We start from the raw sequence: 26,359 nt of genomic DNA on the forward strand, positions 1-26,359 counted from the left end.
CCCCAAACCCGGGGAAATAGTTACACCAAACCCGGGGAAATAGTTACCCAACCCCGGGGAAATAGTTACCCAAACCCGGGGAAATAGCTATCCCAAACCCAGGGAAATCGTTACCCCAAACCCGGGGAAATCGTTACGCCATAACCTAGAAAATAGTTACCCCAAACCCGGGGAAATAATTATCCCAAACCCAGGGAAATAGTTAACCAAACCTGGGGAAATAGTTACCTCAAACCCGGGGAAATAGTTATCCCAAACCTGGGGAAATAGATACCCCAAACCCGGGGAAATAGTTACCCAAACCCGGGGAAATAGTTACCCCATAACCTAGAAAATAGTTGCCCCAAACCCGGGGAAATAGATACCCCAAACCTGTGGGAATAGATAAGGCAAACCCGGGAAAATATTTATTCAAACCCGGGGAAATAGTTACCCCAAACCTGGGGAAATAGTTACCACAAACCTGGGGAAATAGTTACCCAAAACCAGTGGCAATAGTTACCCCAAACCCTGGGAAATAGTTACCCAACCCCGGGGAAATAGTTACCCCAAACCTGGGGAAATAGTTACCGAAACCCGGGGAAATAGATAACCAAACCCGGGGAAATAGTTACCCCAAACCTGGGGAAATAGTTGCCCAAACCCAGGGAAAAAGTTGCCCCAAACCCGGGGAAATAGTTGCCCCAAACCCAGGGAAATAATTACCCCAAACCCGGGGAAATCTTTTCCCCATAACCTAGAAAATAGTTACCCCAAACCCGGGGAAATAATGACCCCAAATCCAGGGAAATAGTTATCCCAACCTGGGGAAATAGTTACCTCAAACCCTGGGAAATAGTTATCCAAAACCTGGGGAAATAGATACCCAAACCCGGGGAAATAGTTACCCAAACCCGGGGAAATAGTTACCCCACACCAGGGGAAATAGTTAACCCAAACCTGGGGAAATAGTTACCCCAAACCTAGGGAAATATTTACCCCAAATCTGGGGAACTAGTTACCCTAAACCTCGGGAAATAGTAACCCCAAACATGGGGAAATAGTTACCCTAAACCTCGGGACATAGTAACCCCAAACCCGGGGAAATAGTTACCCCAAACCCGGGGAAATAGTTACCCAAATGTGGGGAAACAGTTACCCCAAACCCGTGAAAATAGTTACCACAAACCCGGGGAAATAGTTAGTCGATTACCTATAAAATAGTTACCCCAAACCCGGTGAAATAGTTACCCAAACCTGGGAAAATAGTTACCCCAAACCCAGGGAAATAGTAACCCCAAACCCGGGGAAATAGTTACCCCAAACCCGGGGAAATGGTTACCCAAACCCGGGGAAATAGTTACCCAAACCCGGGGAAATAGATACCCCAAACTTGGGGAAATAGTTACCCCAAACCCGGGGAAATAGTTACCCCAAACCTGGGGAAATAGTTACCCAAACCCGGGGAAATAGATAACCAAACCCGGGGAAATAGTTACCCCAAACCTGGGGAAATAGTTGCCCAAACCCAGGGAAAAAGTTGCCCCAAACCCGGGGAAATAGTTGCCCCAAACCCGGGGAAATAATTACCCCAAACCCGGGGAAATCTTTTCCCCATAACCTAGAAAATAGTTACCCCAAACCCGGGGAAATAATTACCCCAAATCCAGGGAAATAGTTATCCCAACCTGGGGAAATAGTTACCTCAAACCCTGGGAAATAGTTATTCAAAACCTGGGGAAATAGATACCCAAACCCGGGGAAATAGTTACCCAAACCCGGGGAAATAGTTACCCCACACCAGGGGAAATAGTTAACCCAAACCTGGGGAAATAGTTACCCCAAACCTGGGGAAATATTTACCCCAAACCTGGGGAACTAGTTACCCTAAACCTCGGGAAATAGTAACCCCAAACATGGGGAAATAGTTACCCTAAACCTCGGGACATAGTAACCCCAAACCCGGGGAAATAGTTACCCCAAACCCGGGGAAATAGTTACCCAAATGTGGGGAAATAGTTACCCCAAACCCGTGAAAATAGTTACCACAAACCCGGGGAAATAGTTAGTCGATTACCTATAAAATAGTTACCCCAAACCCGGTGAAATAGTTACCCAAACCTGGGAAAATAGTTACCCCAAACCCAGGGAAATAGTAACCCCAAACCCGGGGAAATAGTTACCCCAAACCCGGGGAAATGGTTACCCAAACACGGGGAAATAGTTACCCAAACCCGGGGAAATAGATACCCCAAACTTGGGGAAATAGTTACCCCAAACCCGGGGAAATAGTTACCCCAAACCTGGGGAAATAGTTATCCCAAACCCGGGGAAATAGTTACCCAAAACCCGGGGAAATAGTTATCCCAAACCCAGGAAAATAGTTACCCCAAACCCGGGGAAATAGTTACCCCATAACCTAGAAAATATTTACACCAAACGCGGGGAAATATTTACCCCAAAACCGGGGAAATAGTTACCCCAAACCTGGGGAAATAGTTACCCGAAACCCAGGGAAATAGTTACCCATACCTGGGGAAATAGTGACCCCAAAACTAGGGAAATAGTTACCCAAACCTGGGGAAATAGATATCCAAACCCGGGGAAATAGTTACCACAAACCCGGGGAAATAGTTACCCCAAACCCGGGGAAATAGTTATCCCAAACCTGGGGAAATAGTTACCCAAACCCGGGGAAATAGTTACCCCAAATCTGGCGAAATAGAGAACCCAATCCCGGGGAAATTGTTACCCTAAACCCTGGGAAATAGTTACCCCACACCCTGGGAAATAGTTACCCCAAACCCTGGGAAATAGTTACCCCAAACCTGGGGAACTAGATACCCAAACCCGGGGAAATAGTTACCCCATTACCGAGAAAATAGTTGCACCAAACCCGGGGAAATAGATACCCCAAACCTGGGGAAATAGTTACCCCAAACCTGGGGAAATAGTTATCCAAACCTGGGGAAATAGTTACCCCAAACCTGGGGAAATAGTTACCCCAAACCCGGGGAAATAGTTACCCCCAACCTGGGGAAATACATCACCCAAACCCGGGAAATATTTACCCAATAACCTTGAAAATAGTTACCCCAAACCCAGGGAATAGTTACTCCACACCCTGGGAAATAGTTACCCCAAACCTGGGGAAATAGATACCCAGACCCGGGGATATAGTTACCCCATAACCTAGAAAATAGTTGCCCCAAACCCGGGGAAATAGATACCCCAAACCTGGGGAAATAGATAACCCAAACCCGGGGAAATAGTTACTCCAAACGCGGCGAAATAGTTACCCCAAACCTGGGGAAATAGTTACCCCAAACCTGGAGAAATAGGTAACCAAACCCGGGGAAATAGTTACCCCAAACCTGGGGAAATAGTTACCCAAACCCGGGGAAATAGATAACCAAACCCGCGGAAATAGTTACTCCAGACCTGGGGAAATAGTTGCCCAAACCCGGGGAAATAGTTGCCCCAAACCCGGGGAAATAGTTGCCCCAAACCCGGGGAAATAATTACCCCAAACCCGGGGAAATCTTTTCCCCATAACCTAGAAAATAGTTACCCCAAACCCGGGGAAATAATTACCCCAAATCCAGGGAAATAGTTACCCCAAACCTGGGGAAATAGATACCCAAACCCGGGGAAATAGTTACCCAAACCCGGGGAAATAGTTACCCCACACCAGGGGAAATAGTTAACCCAAACCTGGGGAAATAGTTACCCCAATCCCTGGGAACTATTTACCCCAAACATGGGGAACTAGTTACCCTAAACCTTGGGAAATAGTAACCCCAAACTTGGGGAAATAGTTACCCTAAACCTCGGGAAATAGTAACCCCAAACCCAGGGAAATAGTTACACCAAACCCGGGGAAATAGTTACCCCAAACGTGGGGAAATAGTTACCCCAAATCCGGGGAAATAGTTACCCAAACCCCGGGAAATAGTTACCCCAAACCCGTGAAAATAGTTCCCACAAACCCGGGGAAATAGTTAGTCGATAACCTATAAAATAGTTACCCCAAACCCGGGGAAATAGTTACCCAAACCTGGGAAAATAGTTACCCCAAACCCAGGGAAATTGGAACCCCAAACCCGGGGAAATAGTTACCCCAAACCCGGGGAAATGGTTACCCAAACCTGGGGAAATAGTTACCCCAAACCGGGGAAATAGTTACCCCAAACCTGGGGAAATAGTTATCCCAAACCCGGGGAAATAGTTACCCCAAACCCGGGGAAATAGTTATCCCAAACCCGGGGAAATAGTTACCCCAAACCCGGGGAAATAGTTACCCCATGACCTAGAAAGTAGTTACACCAAACCCGGGGAAATATTTACCCCAAACCCGGGGAAATAGTTACCCCAAACCTGGGGAAATAGTTACCCGAAACCCAGGGAAATAGTTACCCCAAAACTAGGGAAATAGTTACCCAAACCTGGGGAAATAGATACCCAAACCCGGGGAAATAGTTACCCCAAACCTGGGGAAATAGATACCCAAACCCGGGGAAATAGTTACCCCAAACCCGGGGAAATAGTTACCCCAAACCCGGGGAAATAGTTATCCCAAACCTGGGGAAATAGTTACCCAAACCCGGGGAAATAGTTACCCCAAATCTGGCGAAATAGATATCCCAAACCCGGGGAAATAGTTACCCCACACCCAGGGAAATAGTTACCCCAAACCTGGGAACTAGGTACCCAAACCCGGGGAAATAGTTACCCCTTACCTAGAAAATAGTTGCACCAAACCCGGGGAAATAGATACCCCAAACCTGGGGAAATAGATACCCCAAACCTGGGGAAATAGTTACCCCAAACCCGGGGAAATAGTTATCCAAACCTGGGGAAATAGTTACCCCAAACCTTGGGAAATAGTTAACCCAATACCGGGGAAATAGTTACCCAATAACCTTGAAAATAGTTGCCCCAAACCCAGGGAAATAGATACCCCACACCTGGGGAAATAGATAACCCAAATCCGGGAAAATAGTTATCCAAACCCGGGGAAATAGTTACCCCATACCCGGGGAAATAGTTACACCAAACCCGGGGAAATAGTTACCCAACCCCGGGGAAATAGTTACCCCATAACCTAGAAAATAGTTACCCCAAACCCGGGGAAATAATTATCCCAAACCCAGGGAAATAGTTACCCAAACCTGGGGAAATAGTTATCTCAAACCCGGGGAAATAGTTATCCCAAACCCGGGGAAATAGTTACCCAAACCCAGGGAAATAGTTACCCCAAACCTGGGGAACTAGATACCCAAACCCGGGGAAATAGTTACCCCATAACCTAGAAAATAGTTGCCCCAAACCTGGGGAAATAGATACCCCAAACCTGGGGAACTAGATACCCAAACCCGGGGAAATAGTTACCCCATAACCTAGAAAATAGTTGCCCCAAACCCGGGGAAATAGTTACCTCAAACCTGGGGGAATAGATAACCCAAACCCGGGGAAATAGTTACCCAAACCTGGGGAAATAGTTACCCCAAACTCGGGGAAATAGTTACCCCCAACCTGGGGAAATACTTCACCCAAACCCGGGAAATAGTTACCCAATAACCTTGAAAATAGTTACCCCAAACCCGGGGAAATAGTTACCCCAAACCTGGGGAAATAGATAACCCGAAGCGGGGGAAATAGATTCCCAAACCCGGGGAAATATTTACCCCAAACCCAGGGAAATAGTCACCCAACCCGGGGAAACAGTTACCCCACACCATGGGAAATCGTTATCTCAAACCTGGGGAATTAGATACTCAAACCCGGGGAAATAGTTACCCCATAACCTAGAAAATAGTTGCCCCAAACCCGGGGAAATAGATACCCCAAACCTGGGGAAATAGATAACCCAAACCCGGGAAAATAGTTATCCAAACACGGGGAAATAGTTACCCCAAACCCGGGGAAATAGTTACCCAAACCTGGGGAAATAGCTACCTCAAACCTGGGGAAATAGTTACCCCAAACCTGGGGAAATAGTTACCCCAAACCCGGGGAAATAGTTACCCCAAACCCGGGGAAATAGTTACACCAAACCCGGGGAAATAGTTACACCAAACCCGGGGAAATAGTTACCCAACCCCGGGGAAATAGTTACCCCATAACCTAGAAAATAGTTACCCCAAACCCGGGGAAATAATTATCCCAAACCCAGGGAAATAGTTACCCAAACCTGGGGAAATAGTTACCTCAAACCCGGGGAAATAGTTATCCCAAATCTGGGGAAATAGATACCCAAACCCGGGGAAATAGTTACCCAAACCCTGGGAAATAGTTACCCCACACCCTGGGAAATAGTTACCCCAAACCTGGGGAATAGATACCCAAACCCGGGGAAATAGTTACCCCACACCCTGGGAAATAGTTACCCCAAACCTGGGGAAATAGATACCCAAACCCGGGGAAATAGTTACCCCATAACCTAGAAAATAGTTGCCCCAAACCCGGGGAAATAGATACCCCAAACCTGGGGGAATAGATAACCCAAACCCGGGAAAATATTTATCCAAACCCGGGGAAATAGTTACCCCAAACCTGGGGAAATAGTTACCCCAAACCTGGTGAAATAGTTACCCAAAACCTGGGGCAATAGTTACCCCAAACCCTGGGAAATAGTTACCCAACCCCCGGGAAATAGTTACCCACACCCGGTGAAATAGTTATCCCAAACCCGGGAAAATCGTTACCCCAAACCCGGGGAAATCGTTACCCCATAACCTCGAACATAGTTACCCCAAACCCGGGGAAATAATAACCCCAAACCCAGGGAAATAGTTACCCAAACCTGGGGAAATAGCTACCTCATAGCCGGGGAAATAGTTATCCCAAACCTGGGGAAATAGATACCCAAACCCGGGGAAATAGTTACCCATACCCGGGGAAATAGTTACCCCATACCCGGGGAAATAGTTACCCCAAACCTGGGGAAATAGTTACTCCAAACCCGGGGAAATAGGTACCCCAAACCTGGGGAAATATTTACCCCAAACCCGAGGAAATAGTTACCCCAAACCTTGGGAAATAGTTACCCCAAACCTCGGAAATATTAACCCCAAACCCGGGGAAATAGTAACCCCAAACCTGGGGAAACATTTACCCCAAACCTGGGGAAATAGTAACCCCAAACCCGGGGAAATAGTTACCCCAAACCTGTGGAAATAGTTCACCCAAACCCGGGAAATAGTTACCCGATAACCTAGGAAATAGTTACCCCAATCCCAGGGAATTAGTTACCCATACCTGGGGAAATAGTTATCCCAAAACTAGGGAAATAGTTACCCAAACCCGGGGAATCAGTTACCCAAACCCGGGGAAATAGTTTCCCAAAGCTGGGGAAATAGTTCACCCAAATCCGGGGAAATAGTTACCCCAAACCTGGGGAAATAGTTCACCCAAACCCGGGGAAATAATTACCCCAAACCCAGGGAAATAGTTACCCAAACATGGGGAAATAGTTACCTCAAACCCGGGGAAATTGTTATCCCAAACCTGGGGAAATAGATACCAAACCCGGAGAAATAGTTACCCAAACCCGGGGAAATAGTTACCCCACACCAGGGGAAATAGTTAACCCAAACCTGGGGAAATAGTTACCCCAAACCCGGGTAAATATTTACCCCAAACCTGGGGAACTAGTTACCCCAAACCCGGGGAAATAGTTAGCCGATAACCTCTAAAATAGTTACCCCAAACCCGGGGAAATAGTTACCCAAACCTGGGAAAATAGTTACCCCAAACCCGGGGAAATAGTTATCCCAAACCCGGGGAAATAGTTACCCCAAACCCGGGGAAATTGTTACTCCATAACCTAGAAAATAGTTACACCAAAGCCGGGGAAATATTTACCCCAAACCCGGGGAAATAGTTACCCCAAACCTGGGGAAATAGTTACCCGAAACCCATGGAAATAGTTACCCATACCTCGGGAAATGGTTACCCCAAAACTAGGGAAATAGTTACCCAAACCTGGGGAAATAGATACCCAAACCCGGGGAAATAGTTACCCCAAACCTGGGGAAATAGATACCCAAACCCGGGGAAATTGTTTCCCCAAACCCGGGGAAATAGTTACCCCAAACCCGGGGAAATAGTTATCCCAAACCTGGGGAAATAGTTACCCAAACCCGGGGAAATCGTTACCCCAAATCTGGCGAAATAGATAACCCAAACCCGGGGAAATAGTTACCCCAAACCCGGGGAAATTGTTTCCCAAACCCGGGAAAATAGTTACCCCAAACCCGGGGAAATAGTTACCCAAACCCGGGGAAATAATTACCCCACACCCTGGGAAATAGTTAATCCAAACCTGGGGAACTAGATACCCAAACCCGGGGAAATAGTTACCCCATTACCTTGAAAATAGTTGCACCAAACCCGGGGAAATAGATACCCCAAACCTGGGGAAATAGAAACCCCAAACCTGGGGAAATAGTTACCCCAAACCTGGGGAAATAGTTATCCAAACCTGGGGAATTAGTTACCCCAAACCCAGGGAAATATTTACCCCGAACCTGGGGAATTAGTTACCCCATTCCCGGGGAAAGAGTTACCCCAAACCTGAGGAAATAGTTATCCCAAACCCGGGGAAATAGTTACCCCAAACCCGGGGAAATAGTTATCCCAAACCCGGGGAAATAGTTACCCCAAACCCGGGGTAATAGTTACCCCAAACCTGGGGAAATAGTTACCCGAAACCCATGGAAATAGTTACGCATACCTCGGGAAATAGTTACCCCAAAACTAGGGAAATAGTTACCCAAACCTGGGGAAATAGATACCCAAACCCGGGGAAATAGTTTCCCAAACCCGGGGAAATAGTTACCCCAAACCCGAAACCCGGGGAAATAGTTACCCCAAACCCGGGGAAATAGTTACCCAAACCCGGGGAAATAGTTACCCCACACCCTGGGAAATAGTAACTCCAAACCTGGGGAACTAGATACCCAAACCCGGGGAAATAGTTACCCCATTACCTAGAAAATAGTTGCACCAAACCCGGGGAAATAGATACCCCAAACCTGGGGAAATAGATACCCCAAACCTGGGGAAATAGTTACCCCAAACCTGGGGAAATAGTTATCCAAACCTGGGGAAATAGTTACCCCAAACCTGGGGAAATAATTACCCCAAACCCGGGGAAATAGTTACCCAACCCCGGGGAAATAGTTAACCAAACCCGGGAAAATAGTTATCCAAACCCGGGGAAATAGTTAACTCACACCTGGGGAAATTGTTAACCTAAACCTGGGGTAATAGTTCCCCCAAACCCGGGGAAATATTTACCCCGAACCTGGGGAACTAGTTACCCCATACCTGGGGAAATAGTTACCCCAAACCTGGAAAAATAGTTACCCTAAACCCGGGGAAATAGCTACGCCAAACCCGGGGAAATATTTACCCCAAACCCGGGGAAATAGTTACCCCAAACCCAGGGAAATAGTTACCCATTCCTGGGGAAATAGTTCCCCCAAAACTAGGGAAATAGTTACCCAAACCCAGGGAAATAGTTACCCCAAACCTGGGGAAATAGATACCCAAACCCGGGGAAATAGTTACCCCAAACCCGGGGAAATAGTTACCCCAAACCCGGGGAAATAGTTATCCCAGACCTGGGGAAATAGTTTCCCAAACCCGGGGAAATAGTTACCCCAAATCTGGCGAAATAGATAACCCAAACCCGGGGAAATAGTTACCCAAACCCGGGGAAATAGTTTCCCAAACCCGGGGAAATAGTTACCCCAAACCCGGGGAAATTGTTACCCAAACACGGGGAAATAGTTACCCCACACCCTGGGAAATAGTTACCCCAAACCTGGGGAACTAGATATCCAAACCCGGGGAAATATTTACCCCATTACCTAGAAAATAGTTGCACCAAACCCGGGGAAATAGATACCCCAAAACTGGGGAAACAGATACACCAAACCTGGGGAAATAGTTACCCCAAACCTGGGGAAATAGTTATCCAAACCCGGGGAAATAGGTACCCCAAACCTGGGGAAATAGTTACCCCAAACCTGGGGAAATAGTTACCCAACCCCGGGGAAATAGTTAACCAAACCCGAGGAAATAGTTATCCAAACCCGGCGAAATAGTTACCCCACACCCGGGAAAATAGTTAACCCAATCCTGGGGTAATAGTTCCCCCAAACCCGGGGAAATATTTACCCCAAACCTGGGGAACTAGTTACCCCATACCCGGGGAAATAGTTACCCCAAACCTGGGGAATTAGTTACCCTAAACCCGGGGAAATAGTTACCCCAAACCCGGGGAAATATTTACCCCAAACCCGGGGAAATAGTTACCCCAAACCCAGGGAAATAGTTACCCATACCTGGGGAAATAGTTACCCCAAAACTAGGGAAATAGTTACCCAAACCCAGGGAAATAGTTACCCCAAACCCAGGAAACTAATTACCCCAAACCCGGGGAAATAGTTACTCAAACCTGGGGAAATAGTTACCCCAAACCCGTGGAAATAGTTACCACAAACCCGGGGAAATAGCCCATAACCTATAAAATAGTTACCCCAAACCCGGGGAAATAGTGACCCAAACCTGGGGAAATCGTTACCCCAAACCCAGGGAAATAGTGACCCAAACCCGGGGAAATAGATACCCCAAACCTGGGGAAATAGTTACCCCAAACCTGGGGAAATAGTTATCCCAAACCCGGCGAAATAGTTACCCCAAACCCGGGGAAATATTTATCCCAAACCCGGGGAAATAGTTACCCCAAACCCGGGGAAATAGATAACCCAAACCCGGGGAAATAGTTACCCCATAACCTAGAAAATAGTTACACCAAACCCGGGGAAATATTTACCCCAAACCCGGGGAAATAGTTACCCATACCTGGGGAAATTGTTACCCCAAAACTAGGGAAATAGTTACCCAAACCTGGGGAAATAGTTACCCAAACCCTGGGAAATAGTTACCCCAAACCTGGGGAAATAGATAACCCAAACCCGGGGAAATAGTTTCCCAAACCCGGGGAAATAGTTACCCAAACCCGGGGAAATAGTTACCCCACACCCTAGGAAATAGTTACCCCAAACCTGGGGAAATAGATACCCAAACCCTGGGAAATAGGTCCCCCATAACCTCGAAAATAGTTGCCCAAAACCCGGGGAAATAGAGACCCCAAACCCGGGAAAAAGTTACCCAAACCCGGGGAAATCGTTATCCAAACCCGGGGAAATAGTTACCCCAAACCTGGGAAAATAGTTACCCCAAACCCGGGGAAATAGTTACCCAGTCCCGGGGAAATAGTTACCCAAACCCGGGGAAATAGTTACCCCAAACCCGGGGAAATAGTTACCCATACCTGGGGAAATAGTTACCCCAAACCCGGGGAAATAGTCACCCCAAAACTGGGGAAATAGTTACCCCAAACCCGGGGAAATAGTTACCCAGTCCCGGGGAAATAGTTACCCCAAACCCGGGGAAATAGTTACCCCAAACCCGGGGAAATAATTCCCCCAAAACTGGGGAAATAGTTACCCAAACCTGGGGAAATAGTTACGCCCAAACCCGGGGAAATAGTTACCCCAAACCTGGAGAAATAGATACCCAAACCCGGGGAAATAGTTTCCCAAACCCGGGGAAATAGTTACCCACACCCTAGGAAATAGTTACCCCAAACCTGGGGAAATAGATACCCAAACCCTGGGAAATAGTTACCCCATAACCTAGAAAATAGTTGTCCAAAACCCGGGGAAATAGAGACCCCAAACCCGGGAAAAAGTTACCCAAACCCGGGGAAATAGTTACCCCAAACCTGGAGAAATAGATAACCCAAACCCGGGGAAATAGTTACCCAAACCCGGGGAAATAGTTACCCCACACCCTGGGAAATAGTTACCCAAACCCGGGGAAATAGTTACCCCAAACCCGGGGAAATAGTTACCCAAACCCGCGGAAATAGTTACCCCACACCCTGGGAAATAGTTACCCCAAACCTGGGAAAATAGATACCCACACCCTTGGAAATAGTTACCCCATAACCTAGAAAATAGTTGCCCCAAACCCGGGGAAATAGTTACCCCAAAACTAGGGAAATAGTTACCCAAACCTGGGGAAATAGATAACCCAAACCCGGGGAAATAGTTTCCCAAACCTGGGGAAATAGTTACCCCAAACCCAGGGAACTAGTTACCCAAATCCGGGGAAATAGTTACCCCACACCCTGGGAAATAGTTACCCAAACCCGGGGAAATAGTTACCCCACACCCTGGGAAATAGTTACCCCAAACCTGGGGAAATAGATACCCAAACCCTGGGAAATAGTTACCCCATAAGCTATAAAATAGTTGCCCCAAACCCGGGGAAATAGAGACCCCAATCCCGGGGAAATAGTTACCCAAACCCGGGGAAATCGTTATCCAAACCCGGGGAAATATTTATCCCAAACCTGGGAAAATAGTTACCCCAAACCCGGGCAAATAGTTACCCAGTCCCGGGGAAATCGTTACCCCAAACCCGGGGAAATAGTTATCCAAACCCTGGGGAAATAGTTACCCCAAACCGGGGGAAATAGTTGCCCCAAATGGGGAAATAGTTAACCCAAACCCGGGGAAATAGTTACCCCAAACCTGGGGAAATATTTACCCCGAACCCGGGGAAATAGTTACCTGAATCCTGGGGAAATAGTTACCCAAACCCGGGGAATAATTACCCCAACCCCGGGGAAATAGTTGCCCCAAACCCGGGGAAATGATAAAGCAAAACAAAGAGAAATCATTGAAAAGGGAAAATTGTGAAGCAAAAGTGTGAAATGATTTTTCGAGATGGGGTCTGAAGTGGCGAATGATGAACAAAGTGTATTCCTGAGGAAGAGAGTTGCTCCATCTGCTGGGAATGGGCTCAGTTACTGAGTTCTCACTGCATACTGGCTGCAGTTGTATAGCGGCGGTTGGACATGTTTTTCTGCAGAGTTGTGGGTTGTGTCTTCCAGGAGCTCATTGCTTTTTGTCAGCACTGCCTCTGATTGAGGCAGGAGGAGGAGGGGAGGAGGAGAGGAGGAGGGGAGGAGGAGGAGGGAAGGTGGAGGGCAGTGGGTAAAACATGAATCCCCTGCTGGGCCCGGGTGTATCAGGATCAACCTGTTTTGCATCTCACCCAGAACGTTACAAACTCCGTCTCCACTCAACAGGGGAGATGTGATTGGAGCATCCCTGAGGAAGGTGCTCCCACTCCATTCTCCCTGCGGGGGCTGCTGAGGGTCACACTTGGTTTCTGGCTCAGGGGGAACGTTGGGCTTCTGGTTACAGAGAGGAAATGGAGGGGGAAATGTCCCCAGAGTTGCCCATACTGCCTCTTCTGCTGAACTTATCACCATTCTCAACTGGGTCACGTTGAATTTCCTTTGTTTTAACCTCTCCCCTCCTCCTCTCCCCTCCTCCCCTCCTACTCCCCCTCCTCTCCTCTCCTCCCCACCTCCTCTCCTCCCCTCCTCCTCCCCCTCCTCGCATCCCCCTCCTCCCATCCTCCACCCCTCCTCCCCTCCTCCTCTCCCCCTCCGCCTCAACTCATCATCTCCTCATCTCCTCCTCCCCCTCCTCCCCTCCTCTCCTCCTCCTCCTCCTCTCCTCCTCCTCTCCTCCTCCTCCCCTCCTCCCCTCCTCCTCCTCCTCTCCTCCTCCTCCTCCCCTCCTCCTCTCCTCCTCCCTTCCTCCTCCTCCCCCCCTCCTCCTCCTCCTCCACCTCCTCCTCTCCAATTCCTCCTCATCCTCTTCCTCCTCCTCCCCTCCCCTCCTCCTCTCCTCCTCCTCCTCTCCTCCTCCCCTCCTCCTCCTCTCCTTCTCTCCTCCTCCTCACCTCCTCCTCTCCTCCTCCCCCTCCTCCCCTCCTCCCCTCCTTCTCCTCTCCTCTTCCTCCTCCCTCCCTCCCCTCCTCATCCTCCTCCCTCCCCTCCTCATCCTCCTCCCTCCCCTCCTCATCCCCTCCTCCTCCTCCTCCCCTCCTCCTCCTCCTCCTCTCCTCCTCCTCCCCTCCTCCTCACCTCCTCACCTCCTCCTCCTATCCTCCTCCTCTCCTCCTTTCCTCCTCTCCTCCTCCTCCTCTCCTCCTCTCCTCCTCCCCTCCTCCCCCTCTCCTCCTCCTCCTCCCCTCCTCTCCTCGTCCTCCTCCTCCTCCTCTCCTCCCCCTCTCCTCCTCCTCCTCTCCTCCTCCTCCTCGCCTCCTTTCCTCGTCCTCCTCCTCCTCCTCTCCTCCTCCCCTCCTCCTCCCCTCCTCCTCTCCTCCTCCTCCTGTCCTCCTCTCCTCCTCCTGTCCTCCTCCTCCTCTCCTCCTCCTCTCCTCCTCCTCTCCTCCTCCTCCTCCTCTCCTCCACTCCTCCTCCTCTCCTCCACTCCTCCTCCTCTCCTCCTCCTCCTCTCCTCCACTCCTCCTCCTCTCCACCTCCTCCCTTCCTCCCCTCCTCCTCTCCTCCTCCTCCTCCTCTCCTCCTCCCGTCCTCCTCTCCTCCTCCTCCTCCTCCTCCTCTCCTCCTCCTCCCCCTCCTCCTCTCCTCCGCTCCTCCTCCTCCCCTCCTCCTCCCCTTCTCCTCCTCCTCTCCTCCTCCTCCTCCTCTCCTATTCTGCCTCCTCCTCTTCCTCCTCCTCCCCTCCCCTCCTCCTCTCCTCCTCCTCCTCCTCTTCTCCTCCCCTCCTCCCCTCCTCTCCTTCTCTCCTCCTCCTCTCCTCCTCTCCTCCTCCCCCTGCTCCCCTCCTCCCCTCCTCCTCCTCTCCTCTTCCTCCTCCCTCCCCTCCTCCTCCCCTCCTCCTCCTATCCTCCTCCTCTCCTCCTTTCCTCCTCTCCTCCTCCTCCTCCTCCTCCTCCTCCTCTCCTCCTCTCCTCCTCCCCTCTCCTCCTCCTCCTCCCCTCCTCTCCTTGTCCTCCTCACCTCCTCGCCTCCTCCTCTCCTCCTCCTCCTCACCTCCTCTCCTCCTCCTCCTCCTCCCTTCCTCCTCCTCCCCTCCTCCTCCTCTCCTCCTCCTCCTCCTCCTCTCCTCCACTCCTCCTCCTCACCTCCTCCCCTCCTCCTCTCCTCCTCTCCTCCTCCCCTCCTCCTCTCCTCCGCTCCTCCTCCTCCCTTTGTGAAGCAAAAGTGTGAAATGATTTTTCGAGATGGGGTCTGAAGTGGCGAATGATGAACAAAGTGTATTCCTGAGGAAGAGAGTTGCTCCATCTGCTGGGAATGGGCTCAGTTACTGAGTTCTCACTGCATACTGGCTGCAGTTGTATAGCGGCGGTTGGACATGTTTTTCTGCAGAGTTGTGGGTTGTGTCTTCCAGGAGCTCATTGCTTTTTGTCAGCACTGCCTCTGATTGAGGCAGGAGGAGGAGGGGAGGAGGAGAGGAGGAGGGGAGGAGGAGGAGGGAAGGTGGAGGGCAGTGGGTAAAACATGAATCCCCTGCTGGGCCCGGGTGTATCAGGATCAACCTGTTTTGCATCTCACCCAGAACGTTACAAACTCCGTCTCCACTCAACAGGGGAGATGTGATTGGAGCATCCCTGAGGAAGGTGCTCCCACTCCATTCTCCCTGCGGGGGCTGCTGAGGGTCACACTTGGTTTCTGGCTCAGGGGGAACGTTGGGCTTCTGGTTACAGAGAGGAAATGGAGGTGGAAATGTCCCCAGAGTTGCCCATACTGCCACTTCTGCTGAACTTATCACCATTCTCAACTGGGTCACGTTGAATTTCCTTTGTTTAACCTCTCCCCTCCTCCTCTCCCCTCCTCCCCTCCTACTCCCCCTCCTCTCCTCTCCTCCCCACCTCCTCTCCTCCCCTCCTCCTCCCCCTCCTCGCATCCCCCTCCTCCCATCCTCCACCCCTCCTCCCCTCCTCCTCTCCCCCTCCGCCTCAACTCATCATCTCCTCATCTCCTCCTCCCCCTCCTCCCCTCCTCTCCTCCTCCTCCTCCTCTCCTCCTCCTCTCCTCCTCCTCCCCTCCTCCCCTCCTCCTCCTCCTCTCCTCCTCCTCCTCCCCTCCTCCTCTCCTCCTCCCTTCCTCCTCCTCCCCCCCTCCTCCTCCTCCTCCACCTCCTCCTCTCCAATTCCTCCTCATCCTCTTCCTCCTCCTCCCCTCCCCTCCTCCTCTCCTCCTCCTCCTCTCCTCCTCCCCTCCTCCTCCTCTCCTTCTCTCCTCCTCCTCACCTCCTCCTCTCCTCCTCCCCCTCCTCCCCTCCTCCCCTCCTTCTCCTCTCCTCTTCCTCCTCCCTCCCTCCCCTCCTCATCCTCCTCCCTCCCCTCCTCATCCTCCTCCCTCCCCTCCTCATCCCTCCTCCTCCTCCTCCCCTCCTCCTCCTCCTCCTCTCCTCCTCCCCTCCTCCTCCTCCTCCTCTCCTCCTCCTCCCCTCCTCCTCACCTCCTCACCTCCTCCTCCTATCCTCCTCCTCTCCTCCTTTCCTCCTCTCCTCCTCCTCCTCCTCTCCTCCTCTCCTCCTCCCCTCCTCCCCCTCTCCTCCTCCTCCTCCCCTCCTCTCCTCGTCCTCCTCCTCCTCCTCTCCTCCCCCTCTCCTCCTCCTCCTCTCCTCCTCCTCCTCGCCTCCTTCCTCGTCCTCCTCCTCCTCCTCTCCTCCTCCCTCCTCCTCCCCTCCTCCTCTCCTCCTCCTCCTGTCCTCCTCTCCTCCTCCTGTCCTCCTCCTCCTCTCCTCCTCCTCTCCTCCTCCTCTCCTCCTCCTCTCCTCCTCCTCCTCCTCTCCTCCACTCCTCCTCCTCTCCTCCACTCCTCCTCCTCTCCTCCTCCTCCTCTCCTCCACCTCCTCCTCTCCACCTCCTCCCTTCCTCCCTCCTCTCTCCTCCTCCTCCTCCTCTCCTCCTCCCGTCCTCCTCTCCTCCTCCTCCTCCTCCTCCTCTCCTCCTCCTCCCCTCCTCCTCTCCTCCGCTCCTCCTCCTCCCCTCCTCCTCCCCTTCTCCTCCTCCTCTCCTCCTCCTCCTCCTCTCCTATTCTGCCTCCTCCTCTTCCTCCTCCTCCCCTCCCCTCCTCCTCTCCTCCTCCTCCTCCTCTTCTCCTCCCTCCTCTCCTTCTCTCCTCCTCCTCTCCTCCTCTCCTCCTCCCCCTGCTCCCCTCCTCCCCTCCTCCTCCTCTCCTCTTCCTCTCCCTCCCCTCCTCCTCCCCTCCTCCTCCTATCCTCCTCCTCTCCTCCTTTCCTCCTCTCCTCCTCCTCCTCCTCCTCCTCCTCCTCTCCTCCTCTCCTCCTCCCCTCTCCTCCTCCTCCTCCCCTCCTCTCCTTGTCCTCCTCACCTCCTCGCCTCCTCCTCTCCTCCTCCTCCTCACCTCCTCTCCTCCTCCTCCTCCTCCTCCTCTCCTCCTCCTCCTCCTCCCTTCCTCCTCCTCCCCTCCTCCTCCTCTCCTCCTCCTCCTCCTCCTCTCCTCCACTCCTCCTCCTCTCCTCCACTCCTCCTCCTCACCTCCTCCCCTCCTCCTCTCCTCCTCTCCTCCTCCCCTCCTCCTCTCCTCCGCTCCTCCTCCTCCCTTTGTGATGCAAAAGTGTGAAATGATTTTTCGAGATGGGGTCTGAAGTGGCGAATGATGAACAAAGTGTATTCCTGAGGAAGAGAGTTGCTCCATCTGCTGGAATGGGCTCAGTTACTGAGTTCTCACTGCATACTGGCTGCAGTTGTATAGCGGCGGTTGGACATGTTTTTCTGCAGAGTTGTGGGTGTGTCTTCCAGGAGCTCATTGCTTTTTGTCAGCACTGCCTCTGATTGAGGCAGGAGGAGGAGGGGAGGAGGAGAGGAGGAGGGGAGGAGGAGGAGGGAAGGTGGAGGGCAGTGGGTAAAACATGAATCCCCTGCTGGGCCCGGGTGTATCAGGATCAACCTGTTTTGCATCTCACCCAGAACGTTACAAACTCCGTCTCCACTCAACTGGGGAGATGTGAGTGGAGCATCCCTGAGGAAGGTGCTCCACTCCATTCTCCCTGCGGGGGGCTGCTGAGGGTCACACTTGGTTCTGGCTCAGGGGGGGAACGTTGGGGCTTCTGGTTACAGAGAGGAAATGGAGGGGGAAATGTCCCCAGAGTTGGCCAGACTGCACTTCTGCTGAACTTATCACCATTCTCAACTGGGTCACGTTGATTTCCTTTGTTTAACCTCTCCCCTCCTCCTCTCCCCCTCCCCTCCTACTCCCCCTCCTCTCCTCTCCTCCCCACCTCCTCTCCTCCCCCCTCCTCCCCCTCCTCGCATCCCCCTCCTCCCTCCCCACCCCTCCTCCCTCCTCCTCTCCCCCTCCGCCTCAACTCATCATCTCCTCATCTCCTCCTCCCCCTCCTCCCCTCCTCTCCTCCTCCTCCTCCTCTCCTCTCCTCTCCTCCTCCTCCCCTCCTCCCCTCCTCCTCCTCCTCTCCTCCTCCTCCTCCCCTCCTCCTCTCCTCCTCCTTCCTCCTCCTCCCCCCCTCCTCCTCCTCCTCCACCTCCTCCTCTCCAATTCCTCCTCATCCTCTCCTCCTCCTCCCTCCCCTCCTCCTCACTCCTCTCTCCTCCTCTCCCTCCTCCCTCCTCTCCTTCTCTTCCTCCTCCTCACCTCCTCCTCTCCTCCTCCCCCTCCTCCCCTCCTCCCCTCCTTCTCCTCTCCTCTTCCTCCTCCCTCCCTCCCCTCCTCCTCCTCCTCCCTCCCCTCCTCATCCTCCTCCCTCCCCTCCTCATCCCCTCCTCCTCCTCCTCCCCTCCTCCTCCTCCTCCTCTCCTCCTCCCCTCCTCTCCTCCTCCCTCTCCTCCTCCTCCCTCCTCCTCACCTCCTCACCTCCTCCTCCTATCCTCCTCCTCTCCTCCTTTCCTCCTCTCCTCCTCCTCCTCCTCCTCTCCTCCTCTCCTCCTCCCCTCCTCCCCCTCTCCTCCTCCTCCTCCCCTCCTCTCCTCGTCCTCCTCCTCCTCCTCCTCCCCCTCTCCTCCTCCTCCTCTCCTCCTCCTCCTCGCCTCCTTTCCTCGTCCTCCTCCTCCTCCTCTCCTCCTCCCTCCTCCTCCCCTCCTCCTCTCCTCCTCCTCCTGTCCTCCTCTCCTCCTCCTGTCCTCCTCCTCCTCTCCTCCTCCTCTCCTCCTCCTCTCCTCCTCCTCTCCTCCTCCTCCTCCTCTCCTCCACTCCTCCTCCTCTCCTCCACTCCTCCTCCTCTCCTCCTCCTCCTCTCCTCCACTCCTCCTCCTCTCCACCTCCTCCCTTCCTCCCCTCCTCCTCTCCTCCTCCTCCTCCTCTCCTCCTCCCGTCCTCCTCTCCTCCTCCTCCTCCTCCTCCTCTCCTCCTCCTCCCCTCCTCCTCTCCTCCGCTCCTCCTCCTCCCCTCCTCCTCCCCTTCTCCTCCTCCTCTCCTCCTCCTCCTCCTCTCCTATTCTGCCTCCTCCTCTTCCTCCTCCTCCCCTCCCCTCCTCCTCTCCTCCTCCTCCTCCTCTTCTCCTCCCCTCCTCTCCTTCTCTCCTCCTCCTCTCCTCCTCTCCTCCTCCCCCTGCTCCCCTCCTCCCCTCCTCCTCCTCTCCTCTTCCTCCTCCCTCCCCTCCTCCTCCCCTCCTCCTCCTATCCTCCTCCTCTCCTCCTTTCCTCCTCTCCTCCTCCTCCTCCTCCTCCTCCTCCTCTCCTCCTCTCCTCCTCCCCTCTCCTCCTCCTCCTCCCCTCCTCTCCTTGTCCTCCTCACCTCCTCGCCTCCTCCTCTCCTCCTCCTCCTCACCTCCTCTCCTCCTCCTCCTCCTCCTCCTCTCCTCCTCCTCCTCCTCCCTTCCTCCTCCTCCCCTCCTCCTCCTCTCCTCCTCCTCCTCCTCCTCTCCTCCACTCCTCCTCCTCACCTCCTCCCCTCCTCCTCTCCTCCTCTCCTCCTCCCCTCCTCCTCTCCTCCGCTCCTCCTCCTCCCCTCCTCCTCCCCTTCTCCTCCTCCTCTCCTCCTCCTCCTCCTCTCCTATTCCTCCTCCTCCTCTTCCTCCTCCTCCCCTCCCCTCCTCCTCTCCTCCTCCTCCTCCTCTTCTCCTCCCCTCCTCTCCTTCTCTCCTCCTCCTCTCCTCCTCTCCTCCTCCCCCTGCTCCCCTCCTCCCCTCCTCCTCCTCTCCTCTCCTCTTCCTCCTCCCTCCCCTCCTCCTCCCCTCCTCTCTTCCTCCTCCTCTCCTCCTCCTCCTCACCTCCTCTCCTCCTCCTCCTCACCTCCTCTCCTCCTCCCCTCCTCCTCTCCTCCCCTCCACTCCACTCTGCTTCCCTCCCCTCTCCCCCATCTTTTCTGTTCCAGGTGAAGGAAGACTGGAAGTACGTCGCCATGGTGATTGACCGAATCTTTCTCTGGATCTTCATCATCGCCTGCCTGCTGGGAACCTTCGGCCTGTTCCTCCCTCCCTGGCTGGCGGGAATGATTTGAAACGTTCCCTGAGTAACATGGGGGGAGGGGACAATGAGCAGGGGGGGTTTCAGCTGTGAGGGGGGTGGAGGGCAGCTCGAAGAACCTTTCTCCCCCTGCACCAGCCTCCCCCCGCCCCGGCACCAGCCTCCCCCCGCCCCGGCACCAGCCTCCCCCCGCCCCGGCACCAGCCTCCCCCCGCCCCGGCACCAGCCTCCCCCCGCCCCGGCACCAGCCTCCCCCCGCCCCGGCACCAGCCTCCCCACCCCCCCTGACCCTGCCTCCCCCCCCCCCCCCCCCGCACCTGCCTCCTCCCGCCCGCACCAGCCTCCCCCCGCTCCGGCACCAGCCTCCCCACCCCCCTGACCCAGCCTCCCCCCCCCCCGCACCTGCCTCCCCCCCCACCCCTGCACCAGCCTCCCCCCCCTGCACCAGCCTCCTCCCTCTGCACCAGCCTCCCCCGCCCGCACCAGCCTCCCCAACCCCCCCCGACCCAGCCTCCCCCCTGCACCTGCCTCCCCCCCACCCCTGCCCAGCCTCCCCCCCACCCCTGCCCAGCCTCCCACCCCCCCTGCACCAGCCTCACCCCCCCTGCACCAGCCTCCCACCCCCCTGACCCAGCCTCCCCCCTGCACCACCCTCCCCCCCCCGCACCATCCTCCCCACCACCCCCTGACCCAGCCTCCCCCCCGCACCTGCCTCCCCCCCACCCCTGCCCAGCCTCCCACCCCCCCTGCACCAGCCTCACCCCCCCTGCACCAGCCTCCCCACCCCCCCTGACCCAGCCTCCCCCTCCTGCACCATCCTCCCCCCCCCGACCCTGCCTCCCCCCCCTGCACCATCCTCCCCCCCTCCCCGCACCATCCTCCCCACCCCCCCTGACCCAGCCTCCCCCTCTGCACCAGCCTCCCCACCCCCCCCCGCACCAGCCTCCCACCCCCCTTGTACCAGCCCCCTCCCCATGCAGCAGCCTCCCCCCAATCCCCTGCACCCCCCCTCCCCCCTCCCCCAGGACACGGGCAGCAGAGGCTGGTGCAAGTTGTTGAGGAGGTGCTGAGCGGGGATTGAGTGAGAGCCGCTCACTAACCCCACACCCCCCACACCCACCCCCCCCCCCCCCCCAACTCTCCATCCAGCTTATTCCATCATTCACATCAATATTCCCATCACATTGAGCACAATGAATAAATAGTCATTTCAAACTATGAGCACGTAGCTGGGAAGATGCAACATAACACACTTGGGAAGTAATTTACAGTTTGATATTTATTTGAGTTGTCGGTTTAGAATATTCCAGAAAGCCCTGGTGTTTGTGCTGACAGAGCTGCTGATTGGCAGCATGTTATCAGCAAAGGGATAGCAGTGTCCAGTCAGGGATCATTCCCCTGCCCTCAGCATTCTTCATCGATCACACACATCGGAGGCTCCCTCACGGCACCACATTCTGCATTGCACCCACACAATAAAATATTTGCAGTGTGTGGTGGTATGTATTAGGGGTATTAAGGTACCCTGTGATGCCGAGAGGCTATTGGTAGATAGACACTGGATCCCGAATGGATCAGCAGCCTGCTGGCTCCACCCAGTAAGGCGGAGTATAAGAGCCCGGGTTCTCCCAGCAGCCGCATTCTGTAACTGTGCTGCTGGGGAACAAGTCTGCATAATAAAGCCATTGTTCGACTCCTTCTCATCCCGCCTCGTGAGTGATTGATTGTGCTACAATTTATTATGCACACTTTTAAGGACATGGAGCTCTGAATCATTCCGGAGTGTCTGCGAATCAGCCCCCACGTGGCAAACACAGCGGCCACTTTTAAACATTGGTTAGCGTGTTTCCAGGGATACCTCTGAACGGCCCCCGGCATACCTACAGAGAAACAGAAAATCCAGGTCCTGCATGCCAGGGTGAGCCCTGATATCTACACGCTTACAGAGGATGCGGAAGATTTCCTGACGGCGATCGCGATGCTGATAGGAATCTACGTTCGGCCCATCAACCAGGTCTACGCACGCGACCAGCTCATGACGAGACGGCAGATCCCCGGGGAATCGCTGGACGAATTCTACAATGCGCTGTTGGTACTGTGTAGAAACTGCAACTAACCATCAGTTGCGGCTAATGAACACACAGATCTGCTGGTCCGAGATGCGTTCGTGGCAGGTATGCTTTCATCCCAAATTCGCCAGCGATTGCTGGAAAGAGACACACTCGGCCTCAAAGTGGCATGGGCCCTCGCGGCCTCGTTTGATGTGGCGTCACAGAACGCCCGCGCCTACACCCCCGACCGCGCGGCAGCCCCTTGGGCACCATGGACCCCCGCCGTGACAGAACCCTCGGGACACCCGCCCCCCCCTGCAGGCCTGCGCTGCCAGAGCGGCAGATCACACGGGGGGGGGGGGGCCCGCTGCTACTTTTACGGGCAGGGGAAACACCCCCGGATGCGCTGCCCGGCCCGCTCGGCCCTCTGTAAAGGGTGCGGGAATAAGGGGCACTTCGTAGCTGTGTGCCAGGCCCGGGGGGTAGCCGCAATCTACGGGGGAGAACCCGAAACACAACACCCCCCCCCAGCGATCCATGTGCGGCCAATGGGCGCCACCATCTTGGGCCCCGGACTCCATGCGGGAGGGATGGGCGCCGCCATTTTGTGCTCCCCCGACAACGTGCGATCCATGGGCGGCGCCATCTTGTCCACCCCCGACCGTGTGCGACCCGTGGATGCCGCCATCTTGGCTGACGTCTAAGGACCCCAGGATGGACGGCCACACGGGGCCTGAAGAAAACGCCCCAGTGCAGCAACTACGACTGGCTTCGGTGACCTTGGACCAGTCGCAGCCCCGAACGCTCCAAACAGCATCAACAACAATACTCGTAAAATAGTACAATACGCCCTGCCTGATCGATGGGAGCACGGAGAGTTTTATACATCCTGATACGGTAAGACGCTGTTCCCTTCCGATCCACCCCAGTAATCAAAAAAAATTTCTGGCGGCGGGGTCCCATTCGGTAGAGATAAAAGGGTTCTGCATCGTGAACCTCACGGTGCAGGGGAGGGAATTCAAGAACTACTGGCTTTACGTCCTTCCCCACCTCTGCGCTGCCACACTCCTGGGATTGGATTTTCAGTGTAATCCCCAGAGTTTAACGTTTAAATTCGGCGGCCCTATACCCCCACTCACTATCTGCAGCTTCGCGACCCTCAAGGTCGATCCGCCTTCCCTGTTCGCGAACCTCACCCCGGATTGCAAGCCAATCGCCACTAGGAGCAGACGGTACAGCACCCAGGACCGATCTTTTATCCGGTCAGAAGTCCAGCGGCTGCTGAGGGAAGGCATAATTCAGGCCAGCAATAGTCCCTGGAGAGCCCAGGTGGTAGTCGTAAAGACCGGGGAGAAGCAAAGGATGGTCGTAGACTATAGTCAAACCATCAATAGGTATACGCAGCTGGATGCGTACCCTCTCCCCCGCATATCTGACATGGTCAATCGGATTGCACAGTACAAGGTCTTTTCCACGGTGGACCTTAAGTCCGCCTACCACCAGCTCCCCATCCGCCCGAGCGACCAAAAATACACTGCTCTCGAAGCAGATGGGCGGCTCTATCATTTTTTAAGGGTTCCATTCGGCGTCACAAACGGGGTCTCGCTCTTCCAACGGGAGATGGACCGAATGGTTGATCGGTACGGTTTGCGGGCCACGTTCCCGTATCTCGACAACGTCACCATCTGCGGCAACGACCAGCAGGACCACAACACCAACCTCCGCAAATTCCTCCAGACCGCTAACGCCCCGAACCTCACCTGCAACAGGGAAAATGCGTGTTTAGCACCGACGGTCTAGCCATCCTCGGCTACGTAGTGCGAAATGGAGTGTTCAGCCCCAACCCCGAATGCATGCGCCCCCTCATGGAGTTCCCCCTCCCCCACTGCTGCAAGGCCCTGAAACGTTGCCTGGGCTTCTCTTTTTACGTCCAGTGGGTCCCCAACTACGCGGACAAGGCCCGTCCGCTAATCCAGTCCACGGTTTTCCCTCTGTCGACAGAGGCCCGCCAGGCTTCAGCCGCATCAAAGCGGATATCGCAAAGGCCACGATGCACGCAATCGACAAGTCCCTCCCCTTCCAAGTTGAGAGCGACGCATCCGACGTAGCTCTAGCGGCCACGCTCAACCAAGCGGGCAGACCCGTGGCCTTTTTCTCCCGAACCCTCCACGCTTCAGAAATCCGCCACTCCTCAGTGGAAAAGAGCCCCAGGCCATAGTGGAAGCTGTGCGGCATTGGAGGCATTACCTGGCTGGCAGGAGATTCACTCTCCTCACTGACCAACGGTCGGTTGCCTTCATGTTCGATAATGCACAGCGGGGCAAGATTAAGAACGACAAGATCTTGCGGTGGAGGATCAAACTCTCCACCTATAACTATGAGATCTTGTATCGTCCCGGAAAGCTGAACGAGACTCCTGACGCCCTATCCCGCGGCACATGTGCCAACGCACAAGTAGACCATCTCTGAACCCTCCACGAGGACTTCTGCCACCCGGGGGTCACTCGGTTCTATCACTTCGTGAAGACCCGCAACCTCCCCTACTCCATCGAGGAGGTCAGGACCGCCACCAGGAACTGCCAGATCTGCGCAGAGTGCAAACCGCACTTCTACCGGCCAGATAAAGCGCACCTGATAAAGGCTTCCCGTCCTTTTGAGCGCCTCAGCCTGGACTTTAAAGGCCCCCTCCCCTCCACTGATCGCAACACGTACTTCCTCAACGTGATTGCCGAATACTCCCGGTTCCCTTTCGCCATCACCTGTCCCGACATGACCGCGGCCACGGTCATTAGAGTCCTTGGCACCATCTTTACCCTGTTCGGTTTCCCCACCTACATACACAGTGATAGATGGTCCTCCTTCATGAACGACGAACTGCGACAATTCCTGCTCAGCAAGGGCATCGCCTTGAGCAGGACGACCAGTTCCAACCCCCGGGGGAACGGTCAGGTGGAGAGGGAGAATGGAACGGTCTGGAAGACCGTCCTACTGGCCCTACAGTCCAGAAGTCTCCCAGTTTCCCGCTGGCAGGAAGTCCTCCCGGACGCCCTCCACTCCATCCGGTCTCTGCTGTGTACAACAACGAATCAAACTCCCCATGAACGCCTCCTTGTCTTCCCAAGGAAGTCCTCCTCCAGAACGTCACTTCCGACCTGGCTGGCAGCCCCGGGACCCATCCTGCTCCGAAAGCATGTGCGGACGCACAAATCGGACCCGTTGGTCGAGAGGGTTCATCTCCTCCACGCGAACCCTCAATACGCCTACGTGGCGTACCCCGACGGCCGACAGGACGCGGTCTCCCTGCGGGACCAGGCACCCGCCGGAGCCCCACGCAACCCCCCAACACCAGTGACCCCCTCTGGAGCCACGCAGACCCCCCCAACACCAATCACCCCCTCCCTCCCGCCGGTGCACCCCACAGCCGCCCCCTTCCAGGGTGGATCGGTCCTTCCGCCGGTCCCGAATAGGGATATTGGAGCGGGACGAGGCATCGCGACGCTCCCAGAGATGACGAGGCCGGAACCTGCACCTACATCACCACCGGGGCTAAGACGATCGGCGAGGATGACCAGGGCACCCATCCGACTCATCGAATCTGTATAATGAAGCACAAAATGCCTCTGTAAATATCTCTTTTGGTTTGGTTGCCCAGTAAAAGCGGCATTGTAAGTAGTTAATATCGGAGCATAGCCACCGTGTTAGCGGCATCCGAGGTACAGACTCTAGAAACCCCTCCCACCATACAGCACACTACCCCGCCGGGTTCTTTTTTAACAAGGGGTGAATGTGGTGGTATGTATTAGGGGTATTAAGGTACCCTGGGATGCCGAGAGGCTATTGGTAGATAGACACTGGATCTCGATTGGATCAGCCACCTGCTGGCTCCACCCAGTAAGGCGGAGTATAAGAGCCCAGGTTCTCCCAGCAGCCGCATTCTGTAACTGTGCTGTTGGGGAACAAGTCTGCGTAATAAAGCCATCGTTCGACTCCTTCTCATCTCGCCTCGTGAGTGATTGATTGTGCTACACAGT

General features: G+C 54.5%; 1 protein-coding gene across 1 annotated transcript in view; it reads left to right on the forward strand.

Annotated features, from left to right (window-relative positions):
* Nucleotides 1-20,443, forward strand: part of LOC140428333 (neuronal acetylcholine receptor subunit alpha-2-like) — a 453,821-nt gene extending 433,378 nt beyond the window's left edge. Inside the window, exon 7 of the mRNA XM_072514690.1 lies at nucleotides 20,186-20,443. Within this exon, the coding sequence (XP_072370791.1) occupies nucleotides 20,186-20,311 (126 nt within the window). The 3' untranslated portion in view covers nucleotides 20,312-20,443. The remainder of the gene's footprint in view (nucleotides 1-20,185) is intronic.
* The last annotated feature ends 5,916 nt before the right edge of the window (nucleotides 20,444-26,359 follow it).

This window comes from Scyliorhinus torazame, chromosome 1, assembly GCF_047496885.1.
Source record: "Scyliorhinus torazame isolate Kashiwa2021f chromosome 1, sScyTor2.1, whole genome shotgun sequence".
Lineage (NCBI taxonomy): Eukaryota > Metazoa > Chordata > Chondrichthyes > Carcharhiniformes > Scyliorhinidae > Scyliorhinus > Scyliorhinus torazame.